Raw genomic sequence first — 20,175 nt, forward strand, 5'->3', positions numbered from 1 at the left:
ATTATTTTTGCTTCTTATTACAATTATAAATATTATTTTTCGAAAACGTTTTGAAGTTTGAAAATACTATAGAAGCATCATATTGTTTTAAATAACAATACTCAACAATTATAGTAACTTATTATTTATCTCGACAAAGTATCCGATCCTAACTTAGTGTAGAAAATTATTTTTTTTTTAAATATTGGAGATTATGCTAATTTAACACATCGGATACAGACAATACAGTTTTATTATAATAATGTAATATGATCTTTTATGAGTTTTTGGTCTTTCTTACTCATAAGTTTGTTTTTGGTGAAAAGACTCAATATACTCGATAGTGATAATGAATTCATTAAATTGGATATAATTTTGTTAAATTATTATTTAAAAAAATAAACTTATTGTTTTATTTTATTGTTTTTATTGTTTAGTTGAATATAGTTGTAGTTGTATATACATTTTTTTATATTTGTACTAGTAACTTTCAATTTTGTTTACGTTTGTTTAAAAAAATAAAAATACCGGTAATTTATCGGTATTCCAGTTTTAAAATGAAAAATTACCGAAATACCGGTATTGAAATTTTCCATCGGTATTGCATTCCCTATCGAGTGCTATACCAATCTATATAAATACTATCCCAGAAATTGTGTGCTTTTTGATGGAATATATTTCTATCAACTTAGTTTGTTTACCTTGATTGTTTTCGGTTGTTAGATCAGCCTCGGGAGCCCTATCACGTTGTCGATTGTAAGCTTTCCTAGGTGTGACTGTCCAGGCATACAAAGGATCGTATAATAATACTTCCAGGATTGTCAAGATCGTTTCGTGATTATTTCGAAGTACGACCATTGTTTTTTCACAACAACTGAGTAAAAAAAATATGTTAAATTAGTTAATAGTCAACTTATGAATGGATTTAAAAAAAATTATTAGAGAACCCATCAAGATTAGTACTTGTTATCATAATAGACACTTTGAAGAATGACATATATGATTTACAAGGTTGTAGTACAAGCGTTCGTCCTGTAGAGCTCTTTGAAAATATTAATCATCCAATAGTCATTTCACCCATACTTCACGCATCTATTTATATCATTGCTTTTATAACAAAATATTATTAGAAAACCCATCAATTTTAGAATTTTATCATATAATAGATACTTTGAAGAATGATATATCTGATTTACAAGATTGTAGTACAAACGGTGCGTCCTGTAGAGCTCTTTGAAAATAGTAATCTATCCAGAACAATAACCCAGAAATTATATAACGTCTATAAATAAAATCTGTTTTAATCCAAAATTTTGTTAGAAAACCTATCAAGTTTAATATTTGTGACCATAATAGACACTTTGAAGAATAACATATCTATATTACAAGATTGTAGTACAAACGGTGCGTCCTGCAAAGCTCTTTAAAAATATCAATCTTCCAAGAGCCATTTCAACCATATATTAAATCATAATTACATAACTTCTCTTTACATATAACATACATAAGTAAAATCTTTTTTAATTCAAAATTTTGTTAGAAAATCTATCAATTTTAGTATTTGATCTCATAATAGACACTTTGAAAAATGACATATCTGAATTACAAGATTGTAGTACAAACGGTGCGTCCTGTAAAGCTCTTTAAAAATGTCAATCTTCCAAGAGCCATTTCAACCATATATTAAATCATAACTACATAACTACTCTTTACATATCACACACATAGGTAAAATCTTTTTTAATTCAAAATTTTGTTAGAAAACCTATCAATTTTAGTATTTGATCTTATAATAGACACTTTGAGGTATAACATATCTGAATTAAAAGAATGTAATATAAGCGGTGCGTCCTGTAGAGCTCGTTAAAATGCTATTCAATGGTACAGTAAAGTTATCTTACTCATATACATTACAATAAAAAACCTAATTACAACTACTGACTGACTACATAATAATAGACTTATCTGAATTAAGGAGCACAACTAGTGTAACCGTCTTGAAAAAAGGTGATTTTTGAGAATTTATATTTAAAAAAACTGCTTTATCAATCATTTCAAAATTTTAGGAATATATTTATGCATGTCTTAAGAATACATAGTAAAATTTTTGAAGAAAAAAATTAAATATTTTTTAAGTTATCGTCGATCTCCAAAGGCGCGACAAAAAAGGCCCTTCACTGCTGCAGTGATTCCGGCCTTCTACGTGGATGAAATTTAAAAAAAAAAATCTCGTTAAACTAGATAATATTGTCTGTAAAATAAACTACGATGAAGAAAAAAAATCAAAAATTGACAAAATCACGGCGTTTTTTTAAAAAAAGTCAAATTTATCCAAAATCGATAGTTTATTTTACGGAGAACTATATATAGAACATGTAAAAAAAATTGATAGTGATCGGATCATTTGTTTTTGAGAAATCGCGGCAGCAAATTCGGAAAATGCTGTTTCGAGAAAAACGCGTTTAAAGATAAAATTATCGTTATACTATATACTATATATATATACTCTTTAGATGGCTGTAACTCAAAATCTATTTAAGATATGGATTTAAAATTTTGGTATGTTATTTTTAAAGGTATCGAATTACGGAAAAATTAAAAATTCGATTTTTTGAAAATGTCACACTAGTTGTGCCCCTTAAATTTTCTATTTACCTTCTAAAAACTCCCTCGATTCCAGTAACCCCCATACCAGCAATAACGTCTCGTGTTAATCTAAAAGGCACAGTTTCAGGAGTTGGTAGTACTCTACCTTGTTCAAATGCAATTCCTGCAAAATTAATAATCATATTATTATCGACACTATGCCTAAATCGTAGTTAACTATTTTTGACTTACCAAAATCTATATGTATCAATTCAGCAGTATTCTTATCGACTAATATGTTCTGCACATGCCTATCCCCAAGACCGAGTATGTAACCAACCATCGAACTAGTAGCAACACTGTAATGAAGAAATATCATAATTATACTTGTCTATTTGTACTTACTTTTTTTTTGCAACTTTGTTTATAAATTCAGTACGGTTTCCTTTTTTAACTTCCCGTACTGTAGTGATAGTAATGGGCCGAAAATCGAAAATGAAAATTTTTGCATTTCTCGACCTTAATAGTCTTTTCATAAATAATTAAAGTATAGATGCAGTTTTCATCCTAAATAAAAGAGTATAGGAAATTAAGAAGTATAGTAAATTGTAAATTATTTCTACCTATGTGTATAAGCTTGTCTCCTTTCGAACCAAACTGTCGGTGTTGGAAAATTCTCAAGGAAGAAATGTTGAAACACCGGTTGGAAGTTTTCACAAATTTTCATGAACATTTGCAGTTTAATACTCACTGGCTGTGAAGCGATACTCTGAAATAATAAATAAAATAGTACATTATATTTATATATATACTAACCTGATTGCTGACCCAACTAATAAATTAATATACCATTACTAAAATAACTATTGTGAAACAGAAAAATTTCACATATCTACTTACGGACATATTCTCATGAGCTTTCCTGGGCTTCAAATCATTCGGCCTGTATCTCGTATGAGCTCCAGAAATTCTGTCTTCACCATAAGATAAGCACCAAGGGGCACCGTATTGGCACACCATTCTATGACACCACTACGTTGATAATGGTACAACCTTGATAAAAAAAAAACAGAAATAATAATAATAATTAAATCCATCACATAAATAGTATAATTCCTCCTTTATTCTTTTATTACCTTGTACGTCCTGATCAAAAGTTTGCGAGCTCCACAATCCTTATCGCGTCTCAGCAAATCGTTCATAATTGTGAAAACTTGCTGCATCACAGCATCTTGCCTTAAATCGTCTTTGCCTTTCAAAAGTTGAGGTCTCGGAACACCATCGCTGCCTCTACATATCAATTTTTTGGGAGCGTTTATACCACCAACCATTGTGAACTCGTCGTCCCAATGAACCACATAAAATAAATAAAAGTTATAATAGAATATTGATATATATATATATAATATATATAATATATGACTATTATTACTTGTGATATTTTGTAGTCTCCATTTTTCACCACAGGCATTCCAATGTAGGTACAGGTGTGTTTGTCAAATTTTTAAGCCTAGATATCGGTTCGCTCTTGGGCAATTTAAATTTCTTGCTTTTCCTCAACATCTCCGGATTGATGGCATAATTTGCAAATCTTATAAGAGCCAATGATACTTTTTCCATGTCGACAATTATATTCTGCAAATTTTTCTTGGATTTCAATTTGTGGATCAGCTTGCGTGCTGCTCTGATGCGACTTTCCTGAAAAATGTAAATGATATATATCTTATATATATATATATATATATATATATATATATATGTATCATATATAAAATTCTTCTATGATGGGGAATGAAAAGATAATCCTTCTAAACGATAATTCGGATTTTGATAAATTTTCCTGAAGTTTGTTCAGGAAATTTTCTAGAATTTTTAGATTCATAGAAATATAGTTAGATTGCAGAAATAAATAGAAAAAATTACAAAAAAGGCGCTTATCATTGTTTGACCTTGGAAATATTTGAAGCTTAGTTTGACATTAAAAACAAATGAAGACTGTCATTTGCCAAACATTTCTATTCACTTACAGGCTAAAGCAAGATTAAAATATAATAAATTCATGATTATAAATGAGGAAAATGTAATGTCTACATTATTATTGCCAAAAAGCAGCTGTGATGAGCCAAAATTAAAATAATATAAGATTTACAGTCAACATCTGACAGGTGATGCAGTCTGCGCATGCGTCTGTCAGTGATTGCACATCAAACTTAGCCTATAATTCACTTCGACTGATTATTATTTTTTAACTTTTAAATGCAGTCGTGTTTTGCCTTACTTTACTATATCACAATACAAAAAAAAATATACTTTTTTCAAAAAATTATTTAGATGTTTCATTGTGTCAAAAATTCATATATTTAGCATTGAATACGGAATATTTACTCAAATCAATGGAGCGTTTTGGATCAAATTTTTTTTACTGTGCTCCAATTTATATGAAATTTTGGAATTAGGTTTATCTTACTCTCAAGTTCAAAAGTGAAAATAATTTAGATCCTTTTGCCACTTCCCGGAGTGATGACTTCCCTCTCAGTGGCGTAATTTTCTTTCTTTCAAAATTTCAAGTTTCTTTTCAAAATAACATCGGATATCGATAAAAGAACCAATTATAAGAGAAAAATGTTTTATAATGTTTTTCAAAAAAGCAAATACTTTTCAAGTTACTAGCTACTAAAAATTCGCTTTTTTGGCATTTTTCAATGTTTTTTTGCAAATATCTCCAAAAATACATATTTTAACAAGAATCATGTAATGAACAAAATTATATAAATTACAATCTTAATATATCAGTGTTGTATAACGAGTCCTAGGAACAATATTAAGCTAGATATGAAAATGGGGTTTTATAGTTGAAAATATGCTTTAAAATGAGTACTGTTAAGGGTCTGTTTATTTTTTTCATTTAAATCAAATAGTTTTATGCATAGATTTCCACCAAAATTAAAATTAATCGTATTTCATCTAGAATTAACTTGATTCGAGAGATTCCAAAATATCACGCAAATAAGTAATAGTGTATATCGAATTATTATTTAAAAAAATGTAATTTAGATATTATTATCTTTTTATTGCTCTAATTGCGAACTCTATATTGGAGAAACTAGCCAAAACCTGAGTTAAACGCCTTCATCAACATAAAAACAACTCAAAAAATCCGAAGCAATTTAAGACGATGTTTACTGAGCATATTAAAAATTTAAATCATAATATCGATTTTTTCAACCCTAAAATTTTACATTTTGAAGAGAACGTTATTAAAAGAAGATTTGCTGAGGGTTTGTTTTTGCAATTGCATAACGACAGTGTCATAAACAAACGCTTCGACAATATGGTCCTGAACGAAACAAACACGTGGTTTCTTAATAGCGTGTCAAAACTTCTTAAAAAATGACAAGATCCTATCGCTTTTTAAATTTCCAGTAAAATTTGAACAAATGCTAGAAGCTGCTTTGAGAAAAATGTGACATTTCTATCTTAAACTCCGAAGAGTAAATACATAGTTTCGACAACTTGTTAAGTTATATTGGTTATTAGTGTGTTTTACCATTTGTGATGTTAAAAAATATATATTTTATCAATGTGCACATACTCATACCGTGGATTAATAATGGTTTCATATGCTATATTAGGATACAAAATTGTAAGCGTTTTATTATTATTATTGTTATTATTATTATTATTATTTTTCCATGAAATTTCTACATATAATTTATTTAGTTTCAATTTTTATAGTTAATTTGATTACCACTGAATGATGGCTAAGATGCTAGCCGAAACGTATGGATTTTAAATAAACTTTTAAAAAAACTCTTACTATTTTTATTGATGTTATGCCCGAATTTTAAACCCACATTAAACATTATATATATATATATAATGTTATATAATATATATATATATATAATATATAATATTATATATATATATATATATATATATATATATATATATATGTATGTATATTAGGTTGTCAAATATCTCCCTTCCGCTTTTTTGCTCTTGGTTTATAATACAAAAAGGCGGAAGGGAGATATTTGACAACTATATTAAAAATTCCTGTGCTCTATCATCTTTAGTCTTGTTGTCTGTATCTTGCAAAGCATGTGCCAACGACATCACAATCGGTAAAGTGTGGTACGGATGAACAGTTGCACATGTCTCTAGAATAAAAAACAAATATCATAAATATAACATACAATATCTATCTATTTATCTATCTATTATCTATTACCTATTAGTTCCGTCAAAGTCCTATTATCCTGATCGTCGGCCAGCCTGGGGGCAAGTTGTGGCAAAACCGGTAGAAATTTATAAGCCGCTATATCTTCAATCCCTGTTGACCAATTGTATAAATTTCGTGTTCCTCGAACTCAAAGCCGTGATATTGAGATCTGGTGATGGCCCTGTGTTTTCTAACCAGAGAGATGCCACTCGGAACACCAGGAGATCTTCGGTGTCGGAGCCTTCTTGGAGACACTGCATGTAGTATCTGAGAAAAATATAACGAGTTGGTATTGGTATTTAGCCTTGAGGCAAGTTATATGAACTTCCCGACATGTGTGAATAATCGACTTAATCAATAAAATATAAATTAATTTATGAGTGATTAAAAGTATTCCTAGCGGATTTATTACACATAATTGATAACGAAGGAACCCGTTAACTCGGAGTATTTTCCAAAAGTAAATTTTCAAAAATCAACAATTATTAAAAATGAACCAGTTTCCATAGGACGTTAATGGTTTACTATGTTCAAGACCAAGTACAGTATAGTTATACCAACTAAATCATCTAATTTTATTTTTAACAAACGTCAAAAAACGACTCATTTTCTCAAACTTTGATGAATTTTTAAAATTCTACTACTTGTCGTAAGACCGCAATAATTCAGTAAGCTCTATAAGACCATGATATATATCGCCAAAAAAAGTTCCATAAAAATCGGCTTAAATTTTTTTTTCAACAGTTAATTACAAGAAAACGGCTCGGTCGATTTTCACCTAAAACTAATCAGTATCATTCCCAACTAATATCTTTCGAACGGTTTTTGATTTTTTAAAATCGATTCGGTAGTATGAGCTTAAATGTGGACGAAAAGTTTAACACTTTTTTTCAAATTACAAAGAAACGGCTCGGCCGATCGTCGCACAAAACTGAGAAATACTCAAATGATCGATGAAATAATCCTCATCGAAATACATCAAATGGTTTTTAAATTTTTGTAATCGGTTCAGGAATTTTTGAGAAAACGTCGATGAAAGTTCTAATTTTGACAAATGCCAAAAAGACCATACTTATTTTTGCAAACTTTGAAGAATTTTTAAAGTTAAACCAGTTGTCGTAGGGCTGTAATATTTTAGTATGATCTAGAAGACTATGGTGTCTACCGTCAAAAAAATAATCATAAAAATCGTCGAATTTTTTTTTTACTTTATTACAAGAAAACGACCCGGCCGATCTCTACCAAAAAACTAATCAGCACGATTCCCAACCAATATCGTTCGAACGGTTTTTGAATTTTCAAAATCGATTCAGAATTGCGGGTTAAAACGTAGACGAAAAATTTTTCACTTTTCTGCGATTTATAAAGAAACGGTTTGACCGATCGTCGCAAAAAACTGACAAATAGGCCTTTAAATTTTTGAAATCGGTCCAGCCGTTTTTTGAGAAAACGTCGATTTACGGCAAAAAATCTGTTCACACACACACGCTCTATGGCAAGAGAAAGGACGAATGAGACTTCGGCCATTTAAAAGATGAGTATAAAATCAAGTAAAGAATGACAACATTCTAGATCCTCCCCCACAAATGCCTAACGGTGGTTCCCCTTGGGACCAGAGGCAAGGGCAAAGCGGAGGTTTTAGTCGGTATTATACCAGGGCGGTATTGAGTCCGACATACCCAGACAAAAGACCAGTCTGGGATGCATAAAGGCATTTCCTTCGCTATACAAAAAAAAAACACACACACACACATACTTTTTTTCCCGTAGGGTAAGTTATTGTAATGGGCCGAAAATTGGAATTGAAAATTTTTACATTTCTCGATGGTTCGAAGGTTTCTGAATATTTTGGCATACTTCAGAAAAAATGGATGTGTGTGTGTGTGTATGTATGTATGGATACAAATTTTCGCCCACGTTTTCGGGCGTACGGATCAGCCGATTTGAATGGTTTAAAAAACATTCGATTCCTATTGATAGGGAGATGTGCTGATTAGTTTTTGGCAAAGGCAGGTCCAGCAGTTACGGAGATAAGGAGCAAAGAGTGCAGAAAATAGAAATCGAGTTTTTGAGAGAACGGAGCATCCGATTTGAATGATCTAAAAAACATTCAATTAGTAATGATTGGGAGAAGGGGTTATTAGTTTTTCGCAAAGGCAGGCCCAGCCATTTCGGAGATACAGAGCTAAATGTACAAAAAATGGCAGTTTTTGAGAGAACTAAGCGTCCGATTCAATTGATTCAAAGAACTTTCTGCTTGTCTTAACAAAATAATTGATTTTGGAAAAAAAATTTGTTTCATTTTTTTTTTTTTTTTTAATTTTTTGTATATCGAAAATAATTCAGATTTTATTTTTAATTCTGACTATAGTTCTAATATACTTTAAACAAATAATTTCAACTCTGCAATTCAGTTTATATAATTCTTATAAATATTAGACAATGTTACAATATTTATAATAGTCTATTTGAAAACATTCAATATTCCTCGAACATTTCGTTACGGTACGGGAAGTTCCAGCAATTTGCCTTAAGGCACGATGCCACCCACCCCACTAGTTTAAATTTGGTCTCATTCGATTCAGAATGGCTTGAAACGTCGAGAAAACATAAAATTAGCAAATCGGATTTTTTGATAAAACATAAACTTCTCCTTCGGGAAGTTAATAAATGTTTTTATTTTCTCACCTGATGGCCCATCCGAGGTACATTTCCCTCTCGGCCTCCGTGTTCTCGATCTCGGCCTTGTCGATTTTGCTCTGCTGGTCGTATATCCTCAGTGCCATCCTCTCGTCCTGGTTGATGTCTATGCCGGCACGTTTCTGGTCGTTGAGGGTATGGGCCAGCTGCCGGGACTTGGCCATGCACTGAATTTTCTTTTCGTAGGCGGAAGATTTTATGTATTCCTGCACCTGGACAATTGATAAAAGATTTATGAATGGTAAAAGTATACGTATCTACATATATATAAAAATAAGTCGGGTTTTCCTTCCTGACAAAACAACTCCAGAATGCACGAACCGATTTTGACAATTTTGCATTCGTTGGAAAGGTCTCGGGCTCCACAAGGTTTATGGCTGAGAAAATTAGTGGTGCATGGCATCGTACCTCAATGCAAATTGCTAGAACTTCACGCACCGTAATCAAAAATTCGAGTAATGACATTAGTGAGAATTATCAGAATTATGCTTGGTTAAGTCGACGAGCAGTTCTTGCCGCAAAGAATAATGATGTAGACGCACTGAATTTCACCATTCAATCAAAAATTGCTGGCGATTTGGTGACATACCAATAATTCCGACTGGTCTTCCGTTTGACTTCAAACGATTGCAATTTCCAGTTCGCAATAACAAGTCGCAAGGCCAATCGCTTAGTGTTTGCGGGATAAGTTTCAGATAGATTATTTAGAAAATCATTGTTTTTCACATGGGCAGTTATACGTTGCCTGTTCACGAGTTGGAAAACCATCCGCTTTGTTTGTGTTAACGTCAGACCAAAAAACAAAAAATGTGGTTTACCAAAGAGCACTTCAATGAAAAGGATAATTTGCGGATTCACTTTCATTTGCTTAGAGAAGTTCAACTAAAAACACTTCATTTTTGTAATCGAAATAAATTCATTATTGTTGTGTAATAAAATCAAATTTTTCTTTTTCAAATATAATTTAAACAAAAAATTTCTTCATCTTTCTCACGAAACCGTCTGGTGGCGAAACGGAGTTCGTCGGGTTTGCTAGTTTATTATATAAATGAAATATTTATTATATAATTTAATTATTTAATGAAAATTATATTATTTTTAGAAAAGATGTAGATCTTGGAAACTTAAAAAGTTATCTTGAAAAGATCTATAATTCGAAAACTTGAAAAATTATTTTGAAAATATATATATCTTGCCAATTTGAAAAATTATCCGGAAAAGATCTATATCTTGAAAAATTAATTATCATGGAAAAATCTATATCTTGAAAACTTGAAAAGATTCATATTTCGAAAACTTGAAGTTATCTTGAGAATATCTGTATCTTGAAAACATAAAAAATTATGTTGGAACGTTTATTATTTTGAAAAATTATCCTAAAAAGTATCTTAGATTTTATATTGTTTGAACTTCTTGCAGGGTAAGTTATTGTAATCGTCCAAAAATCAAAATTGAAAATTTTTACATTTCTCGACGTTGTGAAGGTTTCTGAACATTTTGGCATACCTCAGAAAAAATGGATGTGTGTGTATGTATGCATGTATACAATTTTCCAGTCACGTTTTGGGGCGCACGGATCAACCGATTTGAATGGTTAAAAAAACATTCGATTCCTATTAATAGGGAGATGTGCTGATTAGCTTTTGGCAAAGGCAGGTCCAGCAGTTACGGAGATAAAGAGCAAAGAGTGTAGAAAATAGAAATCGAGTTTTTGAGAGAACGGAGCATCCGATTTGAATAATCTAAAAGACATTCAATTAGTAATGATAGGGAGAAGTGGTTATTAGTTTTTGGCAAAGGTAAAGGTGCAATTTGAATGATTCAAAAAACTTTCTGCTTGTTTTAACAAAATAATTGATTTTGGAAAATAAAAATTTGTTTCAAAATAATTTAAAAAAAAAAAAAATTGTATATCAAAAATAAATCAGATCTTATTTTTAGTTCTGACTAAAGTTCTAATATACTTTAAACAAATAATTTCAACCTTGCAATTCAGTTTATATAATTCTTATAAATATTCGACAATGTTACAATATTTATAAAAAAACTATATGAAAACATTTAATATTCCTCGAACATTTCGTTACGGTACGGGAAGTTCCAGCAATTTGCCTTAAGGCGCGATGCCATACCATACCATACACCCAACTAGTTAATAAATTTATACAAACATTTCAATATGATTACATTTATTACACAATCCTTAACATATATACAACTAGATTTAAATACAGCAAAACCTGGTCAAACCAGGAATTTAATAAACAATACAAAAAAAACTTAGGAATTCTGCAACAAACGTTACTACATTTAAACATATATAAGTACATTAAAAAATCATGCATTCACAACACCATCATTCATCATTTATTATTCGCTTTCATTTTTGCAATACATGATCTTTAAAATATCCTCCTGGTTCTGCATCACGTTGCTCCTGCACGATTGCCTCTTCAGCATCCTCCACTGCAGAACCAGGACTGCTGCAGCAATAAAGACTACAGTAGCAATGGTCAGCAGACAAATTTTCAGCAATTTACCATGAAATTCATTCTGTAGAGCCGCCACATCGTTCTGCAAATCCGGCATTTGTTCATTCGCCACGAAGGAATCGTTCACCAGAAATTCCAACTTTTTGGGTAAAGGATAAGGTTGAAGGCATCTGCATTCGTCCGATTCGGGTTCCATTTGAAAAATGTACGTGTACGGTGAGTTTTGTAAAGTTTCCAGGCTTTGTGCTGAAATAGGGTTGCCTGTGAGGTCTATTTTGTTGATTTGTTTCAATTTGGCGTTGTCCATCGATATTTCTGTTATATTGTTGTACTGCAAGTTCAAATCCGATAGTTGCGGACAATCTTTGAAATTCACGATTGTATTGATGTAGTTGTACGACAAATCTAGGATTATCAAATTCTTCAACGCCGGCAAGTCTTCAAATGTTACAATACTGTTTCTATCAAACTTTAGGTAATGAATATTATCCAGTTTCTTCAACATTGCACTTGTAACTTCACTAATCCGGTTGTGCGATAAATCGAAGTACTTCACGTTCAACAAATAATGAAAACTATTCGTGTGCAAATAATCAATAACATTGTGATCCAAAAACAACGTTTTGACTTTAGCCAAACCTCTGAAAGTATGTTCCTCCAAATGCGAGATGTTATTGTAACCCAAATGCAAAAACTCCAAGTTGCCTAAAGTCTTGAACAAATTTGCAGGTAAACTTTGGATCTTGTTATGATTCAACCAGATGCCTGTTGTGTAAGATTTACCGTTGAATAATTGCGAATCTATAAAATGTATATTATTCGTGGATAAATACACAAAAGTTAGGTAAGGCATCGAGTCAAAAGCGTTACTGTTTATGGTTAAAATCTGGTTGTCACTCAAATGCAACAACCGGAGTTCCCTTAAACCATAAAAAGTATTTGCAGTGATTTTGGTTAAATTATTGTTATGCAGAAACAACTCTCGCAGTTTCTTCAAATTTTCTAAAGCATTATCATTTATCACTTGGATACCATTGTTGTCCAAAACCAAGGTTTTTAGGTTCCCCAAACTGTCAAACATGGGCTTGACCAGTTTCTTTATATCATTCTGCGTCAGTATCAAATTATCCAAGACTGTAAGCTCCTTAAAAGTTTCATTATGCCAAGAGGATAAACAATTAAACTCCAAATTCAACGTTACTAATTTTTTAGCGTACAAAAATGTATCATCCTTCCAGGATATATTATCAATATCATTATGTCCCAAATTTACCACCATAATTTTATTGGACAAAGTGAACAAATCATTAGGCACTGTCTTCAAATTGGAATAAGTTATATTGAACTCATACAAGTTCTTGAAATCTTTCCAAATCTTGGTGGAATTACTCACAAAACCACTGTTACTAATACTTATTGCAGTATATTTCGATGGATCCGTTATATTAAAAACTGTACGCACGTCCATGTTTTGCAACTTTTCACAAACAAGAATTTTAAATGTGTCGTTTTTTCTGTCGAAACATTCTGCACGAGTTGAATACATTGAAGTTGAATGCACCACCAACGCGATTGAAAAAAATAGAAGTTGTAACATTTTATTTATTTATGGTATGATGTGTTTGCGAGACGGCTACTAAAATGGAATTGAATTTGTTTAAAAGAGATTTCAAATTTGTTTTGCGGTTGCATCTACTAATGAGTGATAAAAGTTGGCGATAATCGCAGCGACTGCAAAAATGCATTTGCTCGAATAGAAAATAGAGCATTGGAGGAAAAAGGAATAGTAGAAAGATTTTCCTAAAATTGTTTTAATTCAATTAAATCACGTTTTGTAACTTCCCGTAGGGATTATAATCGCAAAAAAATCGAAAATGAAAATGTTTATATATCTTCACGTTTCAAAGGTTTCTGAACATTTTGGCATACCTTAGAAAAAATAGATGTATGTGTGTGTGTCGATTTGTCAACATTCGATTCATATTGATAAGGAGACGTGCTGATTAGTTTTTGGCGAAGGCAGGTCTAGCCATTTCGAAGATACGGGCAAAAAGTGCCAAAAACGGTAACTCAGTTTTTAAGAGAGCGGATCGTCCGATTTTAATAATTCAAAACTTGTATTGACAAGATGAAGAATTGATCAAATTTTCATGAAGACAGGTCTAGCGGTTTTGGAGATCTAATGAAAAAAGTAAAAAAAAAATGCCATCTGGCGGTCAAAAATGATCATTATACATATATGATTAGTTTTTGGAAAAGATCGGCCGGGCCGTTTTCTTGTAATAAAGTGTTAAAATTTTTTTTTCAACGATTTTTATTATTATTTTTTTGACGGTAGATACCATAGTCTTGTAGATCATACTAAAATATTACGGCCCTACGACAACTAGTTTAGCGTTAAAAATTCGTCAAAGTTTGCAAAAATTAGTATCGTTTTTTTGGCATTTGTCAAAATTAGACCTTTCATCGACGATTGCTCAAAAACGCCTGAACCGATTTCAGAAATTTAAAAAACATTTGATGCGTCTCAATGAGGGCTATCGCTTGTCACTTTTGTGCGACGATCTGCCTAGCTGTTTCTTTGAAATTTGGAAAAAAGTGTCAAACTTTTCTTGCACATTTAAGCTCATTCTACCGAATCGATTTTAAAAAATCAAAAACTGTTCGAACGATATTAGTTGGGAATGATACTGATTAGTTTTAGGTAAAAATCTACCGAGCCGTTTTCTTGTAATTATCTGTTGAAAAAAAAAATTAAGACGATGTTTATGGAACTTTTTTTGGCGGTATATAACCATGGTCTTATAGAACTTACTGAAATATTACGGCCTTACGACATGTAGTTTAATTTTTAAAATTCATCAAAGTTTGAGAAAATGAGTAGTTTTTTTGACGTTTGTTAAAAATAAAATTAGACGATTCACTTGGTATAACGATAGAGTACTTGGTACTAATAAACGTAATAAATCATTAAAGTCCTACGGAAACTGGTTCAAATACAAAGATAGTTGATTTTCGAAAATTTGCTTTTAGAAAATATTTCGAGTTAACGTGTTCGTTCGTTTTCAATTATGTGTAATAAATCCACTTGAAATACTTTTAATCACTCAAAAATTAATTTATTTTTTATTGATTAAGTCGATTATTTACACATATCGGGAAGTTCATGTAACTTGCCTCAAGGCTAAATACCAAACCAACTAGTTTATATTTAAAATGTAATCTGCCCATCACTGATTCTCATCGTCCAGAGTTCTTTTTCTGTGAATGGTGACTTTTATTTATTTTCTCGTTCGTATTATTATATTATCAGAGGGACAACACGAGCGCAAAACACCAAATCTGTCTGTACAATATTATTTATACATATGTACAAGTACAATATATATATATATATATATATATATATATATATATATATATATAATTTAATGTGCAGCGACTCGGTATCAATTGAATTATCACTCGAAAATTATTATAATGCTCCTTTACACATCCTGTGTCGCGGGGATACGAAGCTGATTAGCAAATAACACATATATATATATATATATATATATATATATATATAAATTTATTTGCAGAAAAAAACAAAACCTGAACGCTTTTTCCATGCTTCAAGGTTTAAAAAACCTACAGATAATAATACTGCACCAGAACAGTAAAAAAAGGATTGGGATACAAATCTGTGGAAGGTCATTGTTATTGAGATAAAAAAATTATATATATATATATATATATATATATATACTAGCCGGTCCGCTAAGCCATAAAAAATATTCCTCGAAAATTTGATTGTGACTGTAGAAGCCTTTGGTATAGAAGTGAAAGAGCAACTAAAACAAATCAAATGAATAAATAGTTTATCCACTGCAACGCATGCCGCATATAAATTTGTATTCATGGGATATACCAATAGCCATTGCATGTGCTAGCCCCTAATGTAAAACTGATTTTATTTAAATTGAATTGGCACATTTCGTTATCCAAGGTGTAGATTTATTATCATCGCGCTTTTGATTATTTGAATAATTTTTCAATACCAATTTTTTATTTTTGAATTATGTTATAGCATGTTTGGCGAATCAAGTGAAACTTAAAGAACTCTGTTAAAAAATGTACAGCTTTGCCACAGATTTGTATGACACCAAGTTTCCTCTCAAAAATTGGAATAACTAGCTGTAAGTGGAATTCTGTCTTAAGGCAATTAGGGCATCGTGCCTTAAGGCAAATTGCTGGAACTTCCCGTACCGCAATTCAAAATTCGAGTAATTAAAAATAATCAATAATAATAATCAATAAAAGTTGATCAATGATTTGAAACTTTTAATAGAATTTCGAACCATATTAAATCATTCTATCTTAAATCGTTTATTTTGAAATATTTTGGAAATTCTGAACTTTTTTTCAAAGCAATCGTACTGCTTTAACTGCATTAAGACGAAATATCAAAGCGCGTAAGCGCCGCGTCGCCGTCTAACGGGTAAACATTGGTACGGAACCCATAGGAATGTAAACAAAATTTATACTTATTGTTAAAATCTCTATAAAATATCTTATAATTTGATTGTGCATATGTCTAATGTTCATTTTTGACTGCAAAATGGCTCATTTTTTTACTTTCTCCTCCATATCTCCAAAGTCTTTGGACCTGCCTTTCCAAAAATTAGAACAGTTCTTTATTTATTTAATACAAGTAAAATGTTTTCAACTCGGACGCTCCGTTCTCTTAAAACCTGAGTTACCGTTTTCGGCACTTTTTGCTCCGTATCTTCGGAACGGCTAGACCTGCCTTCGCCAAAAACTAATCAGCACGTCTCCTTATCAATACGAATCGAATGTTTTTTCGGAGAACATTTCGGAGACATTTTCGAATTTCTTTGCTCCCAAGAGCTCCAATGGTTCTAAATTGATAAAAAAAACAATTCTCTGAAAGTTTTAGCTCTTAATATTAACTTTTATATAGTGCGCAATTCAATCAAACTTCGTATGGAAATAGCATCGAAAATATTTTGAAAATTAAAATTAAATTTTTTTTTAGGTATTACTTAGCGACAAATGAATTAAAAGTGAAAAATCGTGTCATTTTTTATTGAAAATTCGAAGCTCTGCAAATTTTTTGAAAATTTTTTCATGCTATTTCCAAACAAAACTCAGATTGAATTGCGCTCTATCTAAAAGACAATATTAAGAGTTAAAACTTTCAGAGAATTGTTTTTTTATCAATTTGGAACCATTTGAGCCCCTGGGAGCAAGAAAATCCATATTAAGGACCACCCTAATATATATATATATATATATATATATGCATGTGAATAAATATTTCTAATATCTTACCTTTTTATACTGTGCATCCGCAAACTGCGCCATCGTCTTAAAAACCTCCAATCTGCTCGTAACCAAACCAAAGTTCTGCGAACTCCTACCTAAGACCTCCAACAATTCCGCCGACTTCTCATAATAATTCTTCACAATGACCTCAGCATTCTCCGATCTCGTCTCAGCCGACCAATCTCCATACATCTTCAGAGCCGTGCAATAATTAAAAGTATTCCGTTGCTCGGCATCATTCAACACTTGCTCCAAAAAAAATTTAGTATCTTCGTTAGGACTCAATTGAGCCTGCAGGAGCATCGATTGACCTCTTGCATGAGGCGGTAAGTCTGATAAGTTTTGAAGGATGCTCAGGTTGTACTGGGCAAGTTCGATGCGATTTTCACGTATAGCCAAATGTGCCAAGTTTAATAAAGTATCCACTAAAGCTTTCGAAAGTATAGTGTTACTGGTTGCTTTTTGTTTCAACATGACTGCACGTTGTGCCAAAATAGGTTCAGTGTAATCGAACACTTTACTATTGATGCAATCTTGTTCACTCCATTTGTCAACCAGGACTTGTGCGTCCAGCTTTTGAAAATCCTCGATCTCTTGCAACATTTGTAAACGCATAGCGTCTTTATAGAACTTGTTGCAACATTCCAAGCTAATATTTTGTAAAGAGTCCACAATTTCCATCCTGGCTTGATTTATGATGCCTTCGACTTCACTTCCACTCATCAGAGACTTCAAACAACCGTAATGCAGACGATTGAAGTTGTGTCCTGTATCCTTTTTACTGTTGGTGTTGACTGACCATTCTCCCAAACGCCAAAGGCTCTCGTAATGGGCATCAGACAATTCTTCGTGGTACTGTTCGCTTAAGGCTCCTGATAAGTAGAATAGTCCTGTGTTTTGGAGACACTCGATAAGGCTGGACATGTGCTGGTTTTGTCCTAAGGCCAACTGGGTGTCGTAGTGTAATAATAGTTTGTTCCAAAGGCCGCAGCGTTTTAGACGTTCTGTAGTTGGTTCGTTGGATGTGCAACCTTTTACGGCATCAGTGTCACCTGAAAAAAAATAGGATAAAATCGTAACACATCGAGATAAGGATAAAGAACTAGTATGATGGCATCGTGCCTTAAGGGGGTATTCTAGTGTAGAGCGATGAATTTTAGGACATTTTTAAAGTGTCGTCAAAGAAAGCAATGAATGTTTTTACTATCCATTTTTTTACCACTTATTTATTAATATTATTAAAATACAAAACAAAAATAAAAAAATAAAAAAGTTGCAAATTGTAACAACTGGCAGCTGATGAAGTGGGTGGTCTCAAAAAATTGGCACCTCAGTCTTGACATGATTTCAGCTCTCCTAGCCATCGGAAAGGCAAAAAATAAAAAAATTATTAATCTACAATGATGTCGTAATCGCCTGAACTAGCGATGAGTAAAAACAGTTATTTTTACAAATTGGCGACTGTTTGAAAAATAAGTGTTTTTTTTACTGTTTTTTTGAGTTTCTCGAATTTTTTAAAAATAGTAAAAATTGGAATTTTAGGATAATCCTAGTTCGGGCTATAGATAGGTCTATAAACAAGACTCTCTGAACATTTCAAGTGAATCGGTCGATTTCAAAGGGCTCTACAGGACGTACCGTTTGTACTACAATCTTGTAATTTAGATATGTAATTCTTCAAAGTGTCTATTATGACAACAAATGCTAAAATCGATAGGTTTTCTAACAACTTTTTGATTTAAAAAATATTTTACCTACGAATGTCATATATGAGCATATGCTGTAAATGACTTTCGGAAGATAAGTATTTTCAAAGAGCTCTACAGGACGCACAGTTTGTACTACAACCTTGTAAATCAAATATTTCAAGCTTGAAAGTGTCTATTTCGTCAACAAGTACTAAAATCGGTAGGATTACTAACAATTTTTTTAACTACAAAATATTTAAATCAGTACTCACCGAGTGACAAATAACACTCCCTAAGTACATTCTGGACGTGTCTGCCCCCATTTTCTGAAATAACACAATCCAAAGGTCTCGACAGGCACTTGGGACCCATTCCGAAGTCGTTGATGGATTGGAACCACAATTCACAGTAAAGAATTGCCGTGAAGTAAGCAGCATTGCATTTGGCAGCATGTGCGACGTGAAGATAGTTCAGGGAAAGATCACACCTGAAAAAAAAATATATATATATATATATATATATATATATATAAGGGTGGCCCTTAATATGGACAGTTTCGAATTTGTTTGCTCCCAGGGGCTCAAATGCTTTCAAATTGAAGAAAGAAAATTCTCTGAAAGTTTTAGCTCTTGATATTAACATTTAGATAGTCCGCAATTCAATTAAATAATTTCCCACTTTTGGTATAATTTTGGGATTAGCACGAATTTTTCAAGACTAAAACTGGCCAAATCCGTTCTAAAGCCTTATAATACCTAACATTTTACTGAGCTCCATTTATATATATATATATAATATATAATATATTTTATTATTTATTATTCTACTTACTTTTGGTCAAGTCTTAAACATTCTACAACATTCAGCATACATTGAATTGATGCCTTGTTGTTGTAAACAGAGTTATCACTTCCATTTCCATTTACCAAAGTTTGGATACTAGAATTTTCAAAATGTTTTTTAAAAAATTCTCTCAAATGATCACATATTACTTTGTTGAAATCATCATTCTGAAACTCGATCAACTGTTTTATGAAGGCTGGAAAGATTTTTTCTGTAAACACCAACTGAAATAAAAATTAATTATAATATAAATATATAATATATATATATATATATATACACACCTAAGTCTGTTTTTACACGGAGATTGGTTCCAGAAGAAGCCGTGTAA

At 31.7% G+C, this 20,175-nt stretch overlaps 1 protein-coding gene across 1 annotated transcript in view; it reads right to left on the minus strand.

Annotated features, from left to right (window-relative positions):
* Positions 1-3,194: 3,194 nt before the first annotated feature.
* LOC113365640 (serine/threonine-protein kinase ATM-like) overlaps positions 3,195-20,175 on the minus strand; it is a 70,857-nt gene continuing 53,876 nt past the window's right edge. The window contains 4 exon segments of the mRNA XM_026607150.1: positions 3,195-3,334; positions 3,466-3,603; positions 3,605-3,618; positions 3,702-3,925. Of these exon segments, the coding sequence (XP_026462935.1) occupies positions 3,495-3,603; positions 3,605-3,618; positions 3,702-3,896 (318 nt within the window). The 5' untranslated portion in view covers positions 3,897-3,925 and the 3' untranslated portion in view covers positions 3,195-3,334; positions 3,466-3,494.

Source organism: Ctenocephalides felis, unplaced genomic scaffold (assembly GCF_003426905.1).
Source record: "Ctenocephalides felis isolate EL2017-DRISC unplaced genomic scaffold, ASM342690v1 CF-g0.4_SCAFFOLD_01170, whole genome shotgun sequence".
Lineage (NCBI taxonomy): Eukaryota > Metazoa > Arthropoda > Insecta > Siphonaptera > Pulicidae > Ctenocephalides > Ctenocephalides felis.